The 9,433-nt window shown below is 55.3% G+C and overlaps 1 protein-coding gene across 1 annotated transcript; it reads left to right on the top strand.

The window, feature by feature from the left end:
• Nucleotides 1-6,371: 6,371 nt before the first annotated feature.
• On the top strand, nt 6,372-9,221 carry LOC4345283 (uncharacterized). The gene is made up of 3 exons (XM_026020071.2): nt 6,372-6,680; nt 7,630-7,738; nt 8,760-9,221. Exons 1-3 carry the CDS (start codon nt 6,603-6,605, stop codon nt 9,086-9,088), a joined length of 516 nt encoding a protein of 171 aa, XP_025875856.1. The 5' UTR covers nt 6,372-6,602; the 3' UTR covers nt 9,089-9,221.
• Nucleotides 9,222-9,433: the final 212 nt, after the last annotated feature.

The raw sequence follows: 9,433 nt of genomic DNA, 5'->3' as shown, positions 1-9,433 counted from the left end.
ACCCTCGGTCACCATGTTCCCGGCCTGGCCAGTCTCGACATGTGGATCTCCCCAGGCACTAGCCCCGACCCGAGCCATTTGAGGATCGGACTTGAGCACGAGCCCTTAAATCAAGCTAAAATGCAAAAGAACCACGGCACAAATCATCCTCAACTCATATGTATAGCAAAATAAAGTTAACATAGAAATTTTTCATCATTTTTGATTGCAGATTAAGTTGATCTATACAAAAAGAAAAAATTGGAGATTGGCGGGGGCCTGGGGGCTCATTCTGACGCGCCCAGGTCGCCGGCCTCGTTGCCACCGTCGCTTCCACTGCTGGCGTTCCCCTCCTCGTCGGAGTCGGGGGCGAACGCGAGCCGAGGGGCCGAGCCCTCGAAGCCGTTGACGATGTGGTCGGCAGCATCCCCGACCCGCGCGCGCGCGTCGTCCTCGGTCCCGGGAGGGAACTCCTCCAGCGCCATCCATGGAGAGAAGTTGGGGTCCCGGGCCTGGTAACTCGCCAGCACGAGTTCGACCGCTCCCCGCGCGAGGTCCCTCGAGGATGACTTGATGGTCTTCTCAAGCTCCTCGGGGAGTTGTTCGAGAACCCAGGCCATCCTGTTGAGGTGCGGAGCGAGGCCTTCCAGATTGGTGGGGGGCACCGTCGTCTGGCCTTTCCAGAGGCCCGCTTGCCGACCGGCGCGCTTCAGGCGGGAGACCGCATCCCAAAGCATGCCGGGCCCAATCTCGCCCGCCAAGCGAAGGGCCTCGGCCTCCCCGGTGGAGGAGTCCAGCGCTCGCTGCATATCGGCGACGGTGTGTTCGGCAGCTGCGAGGCGGGCGGCTAAGTCGCTTTCGCCCGCGGCCGCCCCACCGATATGCGCCCTCGCGTCCAGCTCCTTTTCCCGCTCCTCGAGGTCAGCAGCCCGCTGCTCCAGTGCGGCTCTCTCGGCGCGGACGCATTCAAGATTGCGGCGCGCCTGCTCCTCCTGCGCCGCCTCGCGAAGGGACAGGCTGTCCGCCAGCCGTTTGGTCGTGGCCTCAGCCTCCTCGAGAGCTCGCTCCCGCTCAGCGAGTGCGTCCTCGCGGAGACGGAGCGCGCACTCCTCCTCGGCGTAGGCGGCCTCGTGCGCCGCCAGCGTCGCCTCCCGGAGAGCAGCGGCGGCCTCGCGGTCCGTCAAGCCTTTCTCCACGGCGCCGGCGTGTTCTTCCAGCGCCATAGCACGGGCCTCAAGGGACTCCTCGCGCCGCCGGGACGCCGCCTCAGCCTCTGTTACCCGCCGCTCTCGGGCAGCGGCGGAGTCAAGGACTCCCTGGGCGGCGTCGAGCTTTTCTTTCAGCTCCGCCTCCCGGCTGGCGTTTTGAAGGCGGAGGGCGTCTTGCGCCTCAATCATCGTGGTGGTAGCGATGAGGGCGGCCGCTCGCTCCTCCTCCACCTCACGAGCGATCTCCGTCAGCGCCGCCTTCCGGGCTTCAAGCTCCGAGACGTGACGGCGGTGAGCTTTACGGCCCACCTCCACCATGGCGTCCACCGAGCGCCGCCCCTCCTCAACGCGTGCCCATGCGGCCTCGAGCTCCGCTCGTTCCGCGCGCAGGGCCTCCACTTGGGCGCTGAACCCATCTAGCACCGCGGTGTTTGCGGCGGCCAAGGCCTGCAGAATGGGCTCGGCGCTCAGCGGGGCGACGGAAGATGAGGAGAAGAGCCGCCTTGGAGAGAAGGCGATGCGGCTCGGCCCCCCGGAGGACGTGCTGGGCTCGGGGATGTCCCCCGAACCCGTTTGATCCTGGGCGTCGCCCGGGGAGGTGGGCCCAGGCGATGTGCCCGCGGCCTCGTCGCGAGCCTCCCCGGAGGCTGTCGCCTGAGGGTTGCCCGAAGGAGTGGGCCCAGTTGACGCGCCAGCAGCAGCTGTTGCCTCAGCCTGGCGAGCCCGGGCGGCCTCCTCCTTAGCGGCTTCCTCAGCCCGGGCGGCCTCCTCCCGAGCAGCTTCCTCCGCTTGGCGAATCCGGGCGGCCTCCCGGGCGGCCTCTTCAGCTTCCCGAAGGCGGTCTGCGGCTTCACGCCGGTCAGATTCTCGCCTCCGCTCCTCTGCGGCCGCAGGATCTTCGGCCTCGGACTGGCCGGACTTGGGGTGGCGGGAGGAATGCGACGGGACATCGCTGAAGCAGAAGAAAAAACCAGAAAACGAACAAAATGAGTAAGAAAAAACTTCCTTTTGGGAGAAAGATGGTTGCAATGAGAGTGAGACGAACCTGCGAAGGGGTCGGTTGAATGACCACCTTGGAGGGGAAATCAGGTTTCCCCGGCATGGTTCCGTCTCCCCCGTCTTGCGGAGCCGTTTCTTCTTGCGCTCCCCCTCGGGCTGCGACGTCGGCGCGGCCCCCTCCGGGCGCCGACTGCTGGCACGCGCCGCCCCGCCCCCTCGGGGAGGAGATGGGGGAGGTGTTCCTCCCAGCTTCCTCTTCCCCTGGGCGTCGGCAGGGCGGCTGCTCCCCGAGCCCCCGACGCAGGGCCCAGAAGCACGACCCCCTCCTGGGGCAGATTGTTCCCCCCGGCGGCGCTCGCCCGCGCCGTCGTGGCCCTTAGGGGCTCTCTCCTCTGAGGCCCCGACCCCCATCATAATGGTTAGAATGGAGGCGCGGTCGGGATCGCTGCAGAGGGGGAGGATCTCCTGAGGAATGCGAGACGCCTCCACGGAGCTAAGATTCAGCACCCTTTGGACCACGATCTTGAAGTCCTCGGGAGCCCAATCCCATCTGGCTCCCTGGTGGGTCCGCATGTAGTCTTCAGGCCCAGTGTACTCCCAGGCGCTCCGGGCGCGCCGTTGGAGCGGCGCAATCCGGCGACGGAGGTAATCGCCGTACACCATGGCCCCGGTGAGCCCCTGGGATCGCAGGCCCGCCAGGCGGTCGAGGACGGCGTCGTAGTCCTCCCCCAGATCTACCGGCGCCCGCCAGCTGGAGACCTGCGCCGGGGCCTGGCTTGGAAGTCGGAGGCGCGCTTCGTTGGCGAGGGGGGTGTAGAACCAGTCGCTCTTCCAGTCGTCCCACTTCTTGCGGAGGACGCAAGGGATGTAGCGGTTCAACACCGGCCCCCGCGGCTGGAAGTAGCAGCCGCCAACCACCGACGGCGGTGACACCGACTGCACGGTGAAGAACCACCGGAACAGCTGAAGAGAAGGGCGCACCCCAATGAACATCTCGCACAGGTGCGCGAAGATGGCCAATGTCATCACCGCATTGGGGGTGAGGTGCGCCATCTGGAGATCGTAGAACTCCAGGACATCCATGAAGAAAGAAGAAAATGGTGGGACCAGCCCAGCCATTGCGAAGGGGAGGAAGAAGATGGACCGCCCCGGGTAGTCTGGTGCCGGGCGCCCCTCGCCCAGCATCACTATCTCCCGACCGGTGGCGGACTCCGGCATGAAGCGGCGCGGCAGTCCGGCGTGCCTCTCGCTCACGATGCGGGAAGGCGGTAGTACACTGCCGTCGAGCAGAGCAGAGCCCCGTGCCATGGCGGTGGAGGAAGAGATGATTGAGAACGAGCGCGTGTGGCGAAAGTAGGGCGTAGCAGAGAAAGAGTTAGAGCTCAGGCGGCGAAGGCAAGAGGAACAACGGCGAAAGGAAGGAAGCAAATCCTTTTCTCGATGCTTTTATACCCTTGCCATCGCTGGGCCTGGCTCCTCGTTTCTCGCGCCCACTACCTCGCTCCCTCGTATCTCGCTATCTCGCTCCCTCGTTTCCCGTGCCCACGCTTCCACTAATCCCATTCGCCCGCTTACGGCGCATGAAGTGGATATGCGTTTGTGGCAATCGAAATGGATTGTATCGTGCGCGCGTTAATTACGCTCGCCGACCGAAGCGGCGTTACCGTATCTCCGGGCGAGACCAATCTGCTCACCCAGATTCGCGCGCTGCTCAAGTGGTGTGGCAGTCTTGAATAGACCGCCCATTATGGACAACCAAAGTTACCAATACCAATGTGCATGGATTGAGACCGTTGGGTATTGTGCCCAACTACGGAGACCGGTCCCACCTGTCACCAGGCTTTAGGGGTGGCGTCACACCTGACCGCTTCCCTTGAGAAGGGAAATTGCTCTGGCATAACGCCGGGGGCTACTGTCGGTGATATGGGACCGGGAGTATCATGACCAGAGGCTTGAGGCAGACGCAATCGCCCACGTGGCCTGGCACCTTCGGGAACGTCGGGCCCGAGGGTGAGGTGTCCGCCCTCCTCCTGATTTCCCCCGAGGTTGCGCTTGCCCCGGCCCCGAGGGCCGAGGCACCCCGACCCCTTAAGGAAGTTTGCGCCACATATATGGGATAAGTGAGCACAGCTGTGCTCACCTAACAGCATTTATTGCAGTCTGGTCAAGCGTGTCACGCTGCATGCAACGCAGTACAGCGCGTTCCTTTATCCGGTCTGTGACCAGTCACAGACCGGTCAGATCACGGGTTAGGTGGCGGCTGGCGGTCTGACGCACGCCTTGCCCCATCCCGTCAAGACGAAAGCCTCTAGGCACTCGTCTCAAGCCGGAGCTAGCGTGTTATCTCTTAGAGATGGCACGTTAGCCCTGGTCAGATTTATACCAGGCTTCATCCTAACCATTACAGGCAAGGTGTTACACGAAGAAGGGCAAACATGCACGTTGTTAAGCTGACGCGTGGTGGACAAGAATGACCGGTCTGGCACTGGTCGCGTCATCGACAGACAGCTACGGTCCCGCGTCATCTCTGTCTTCGGGGGAGGTGGGGGTAGGTGTGGGATGTCCCATCAGAAGGGCTCCCGGATGGAAACCGTACCGATCTCCGCCCATTAAAGAGAAAAAGAACAGTCCAGTTTGGAAAGAGAAAGGGGCATGTGGTATCCCCTTGAGATATAAAAGGAGGACCTTGCCCATTTAGAGAGGGGACTTTTTTCCCTTTTGGAAGGCGGAGGGGAAAGGAAGTGAATCCTTTGTAACTTGTCCATACACAAATCCACAAAAACACAGGAGTAGGGTATTACGCTTGGCAGCGGCCCGAACCTGTATACATCGCCGTGTCTCGTGTGTCTTGCGGGGGGGTGATCTTTCCACATACAGAGAGAGAGAGAGAGCTTGAGATCTCACCCTAAGCCCCCGGCCGAACTGGCAAAGGGGGGCCTGCGCGGTCTCCCGGTGAGGGGCCACGAGCTCCGTCAACGGTGAATCTGGTCGACCGCCTATAACCGCGGGCACATCTATTCGAACAGTTTTACTCTAATCAGAGGTATACAACTGTACCCACAAGACACAGCCCCACGACATGTATCTGTGCGCCGACATGCCACCACGACATACCGGAAAGAGGTCGTGATAGGACCCTTCGCATAACCCCCTCTAACCGATCGCACCACACCTCAAGGTTCGCCCCCGTCCCCAGCAGGCAACGGGCAGCCCCCCTCTCGTGCCACAGTGAATCCGGAAGCCGATCAACCGAACACCCCGGCCGACCCAACTCCATCATACCCACCCTAACCTGGGTATGTCGGCTAGAGGAAAGCTACACTACAAGCCCAGCCGTTGCCCACGCTGGCTTATGGTAAGTACGATAAGTTCTTCCAGGGCATCTCGCGAACCGGTCCTTAATCGTCATGGGCACGATTAGCAAAACCATGCACCCACAGCCCACCATGTAGTGTATTTTAATTAGCTAACACCATTGCGGTGGTACTATTCCAAAGCTATACCAATAATCAAAGTCTATGCATTAATGTGATTCCCCCTTTGTGTACTAGTTGAACTAAGCATGGCTAAGCATTCCCTAAACCAACATCTAATCATTTTAATACCCAAGTTATCAATGGCATCAGGTAAACAATATATGGCTGAGTAGTAGGACCCATCCCATATGATATTGTAAAACAATGCAACATTTAATAGAAATGCGGGACATTTGTAAGGTGGGTACAATATGATCAATTGTAATGCATGATTTACCTTGCTCTTGCACTGATGAGGTCTCAGCAACGTCTTCGAGAAACCGCGGATCGACAAAACAACCGAAATCTACGCGACAACCAAAGCACACAAGCAAAACATGCTATAAGACTACTGAAACAGGAAACAACACCATTTTTAATGGATTCTATGCATTTTTTATGAATTTACTGAGACTTGAATGGACTTAAACGGAGCTCGGATGAATCAAAAGTAGTGAAATTATTAAAGTTTCTCAAAACAACATTGAGCCACGTCATCAACAAAATATGGACCGTCCGATTCCTATTCAGAAAGTTTCAGGCCGTTAGATCCTAGATCGGCGAAATATCTTCTTATTCCTTCTAGAAATTTCTTTCACAACGAGGTCCTTCCACGTCCCTGCGGTAAAAAAAGAAGAAGAAAGAACGCGACTCTTCTCGTCTTCACGCCGCCTCCGCTCCTGAGGCCCAGCCGCCGCGCGCCGCCTCTTCTCCCAAGCCGCCGCTACCTCCCCCTCTAGTCCTCTCTGTCTCCATTGCCGGCGTTACTCATCCCCTCATCACCGCGGCTCCATCCCACCCCTGCCGCCGCCGTATACCCCACCGGCACCGGCGCATCACATCCACCTCTAATCTCCCGCTACCCTGAAGAAGGGGGGAAAGGGTTGACAGATGAATAGCGATGGCGAGGAGGAGGGTATCCGCAGGAGCTGCGTCCACACCTATTCACCAAATCGGTATCCAGGGCAGAACAACCAAGGTCACTCTCTTCTCTATTCCTCATTCTCTGTTTCCTTCTCTATCTTCCTTTCTTGACTGTTGATTGGATGTTAGCCTTTCAAATACTACTATATTGATTTGTATTATATGTATGCACCTTATGAATTCCAATATTAATTATCTTTATTAGGCTTTATTTCATAAGCCCAAAAATCGTATCAATTTAGGCTCCATGATTGGCTATAATTACAATTGAGAAAATCAAGTTTGGGACAACTGAGTAGAACTGCAAGTATCAGCAAATAAAAATATTTTGTAGAATGTAGATCTGTTTACCTATACTCAAAGTAAATGATTCTCTAAGGTATCGCACAACAGATGATGAAGTGTATCTAAATGTTTCATGAATCACAAACAAATACACCAAAAGAAAAATCCCAGCTTTAGCTTCAGAGGGACCAGACAAATTAGAGACTCATGTAAATCGATTATAGTTAGTATTAATTTACAGATGCATATACTGTACAGCTCAAGTCACCAATGCTTAATTACACTAATAATCTATTCATGGAGAGTGGATTACTATCTTCATTTATGACTGACTTAGAAAAATATTTGCTCATGGAAAGGATTTCAGCAGTTTACATAAGGGCTGCAATAATGTATACACTTCTATCTTGCTAAATTGTGTGCACTACTATTAAAAAGGATAATTATTCGGGTACCAGCTTTAGTTGGTATAGCCTTCCTGATTCCTATTATTTAATTTTTTTCTAGAAGTTATTTATATCGCTGCTACTGAAGACATCTCGACTGAAATTATTTTTCCCTGCGCCTGCAACAGTAGAAAGTTCAGTAGCACATGTTGATTTAGGGATAACCCTAACTGTTTAAACAAAAAAGGTTAACTCACACAAGATGTAGTTTTGGCCAACATCGGCCCGTATTAGGATGCTTCATTCTGATCCTATTTTATTTTGCATCAGCAGGCACTGCACGGCTGCAGCGTTGTAATTAAATCATCGACATCAGTGGTGGGGCCTTATGCTTGGGTACGCAGCGGAGGAGGGAGAAATAAATTATCTGTACAGACCATCGGTAAGTAATATTTACACCTATCCTTATTTTTCCAAGTGCCAGTAAAATGTCTTAGACTACTTGATCAAGCATAGAATTGAGCTATAAGAGCAATGAGTTTCAATGATATTTTGTGTGTGTGTAGAAGTGTGAATGATGTGTCGACAGGAAGAATGGGTTCTCGTTTAAAATTAAACAAGGCATATTTACAAGAAAGAATTATAATACGTTAATTGCTAGCTTTGTGATTATGCACCACCCATAAATCTTGCTTAGAAGTTTAATTAACGGTATTATGGTAATTTCCACGAACCCGTAGATTCTTTACTGTCCTAATAGGCCTAGGTGCATTTCTTATCAATCCAAAGGCAATACCATGCATACTGCTATTGGAATATTTGGCAGAGCTTTAGATATTGGATTATCATATGACACCTATCTATATCTGTAATACTGTAGTACTCCATACTCATTAATCATTGTACAAATTGAGGAGCATATCTTTCTATCATTTTTACATGAGACTATGTCCTTACTGGTCCTTCTCATATGAGATTAGCTCATAAGAATTTCATACTTTTTGTTTTTGTGGGTGAATACCAACGTGCATTTGGTGGAAGAACATAAATCAACTGGTCCTGCTAATCTATGATTTGCTCTTAAAAAGATTATATTTTTTATGTTTCCAGGTGAATACCACGGTACCACCATGCATTTGGTGGAAGAACACAAAGCTACTACATTTGTTTTTGTTATTTTATTAGATTTGGGATCAAATTTTTTGTGGGCATGTACATTATAATGTACTACTACGCATCACAATATAAATGCTTAGGATCAAGTTGTTACTCAGGGGTCTTGGCCACGTAGATGATTGTGTTTGTGTATGGGTGGATGCCATTGACACAGGTTCTTAAACATGTATTTAGAGTTGCGCAAAGCGCAACCATGTGGCTAGTTAGTTATGAATTTAAGAAGATTATTTGTGTTTTTACTATAAAAGAAAAAAGTCATTAATTATTTATTGTGCAATATTGCCTAGGGCTGACGTCAGCGGGGGGGGGGTGGCTGGTGGGTCCCACTGGCAGCGGCTCCAAAAGAGGGGAGGAGGCGCCTGGCGGGTGGGTCCCACCAGGCGGTGGCTCAAAGGGGAGGGGAGGGAGGTGCCGGCCGGGCTCGGCTCGGCCTCAAGGCCGACTGGCCGGTTATGGCGAGGGCGGCGGCGGCGAGCGGTCGCCGGCGATGGCAACCGGCGGCGCGGGTGGCAGCGGCGTCGGCCGAAGGCGACGGCGCACGGGCGAAGCAGCGGCGCGGCCCGGCGCTAGGGGGGAGAGGGAGGAGAAACGAGCAGGAGGGAGCGCCTCACCGTGAGTTGGCCGGAGTGGGGAAAGACGACGGCGAACACCGGCGGCAAGCGGCGGACGGCGGGGTGCGCGGGATGGACGAGGCGGCCCTCGGACCCACGAGGCCAACGGCGGCAACAAAGCGGCGCGGCAATGGCACTATCGACGGCTAGTGGCGGTTGGAGGCGGCAGTAGGCGGCAACTGAGTGGCGGCCGAGGTAGCCCTTGTGTCGGCGGAGCTAGAGGCGGCGGCAGGTGGCGTGGCGACGGCGCGCGGCCGGAGTGCAGTGGCAGGCGGCGGCGCAAGGGGCGAGCGGCGCGGGCGCGGTGGAGAGCACGGGAGAAGGCGGCGAGTAGGGGAAACGAGAGAGGG

This window comes from Oryza sativa, chromosome 8, assembly GCF_034140825.1.
Source record: "Oryza sativa Japonica Group chromosome 8, ASM3414082v1".
Classification (NCBI taxonomy): Eukaryota; Viridiplantae; Streptophyta; class Magnoliopsida; order Poales; family Poaceae; genus Oryza; species Oryza sativa.
This window is presented reverse-complemented; position numbering and strand designations above follow the sequence as displayed.

Coding starts and splice junctions, on each gene's coding strand:
- LOC4345283 (XM_026020071.2), top strand. CDS start 6,603: ATGGCGAGGAGGAGGGTATCCGCAGGAGCTGCGTCCACACCTATTCAC. Junction 6,681..7,629: donor TCCAGGGCAGAACAACCAAG/GTCACTCTCTTC, acceptor TTGCATCAGCAG/GCACTGCACGGCTGCAGCGT. Junction 7,739..8,759: donor ATTATCTGTACAGACCATCG/GTAAGTAATATT, acceptor AATATTGCCTAG/GGCTGACGTCAGCGGGGGGG.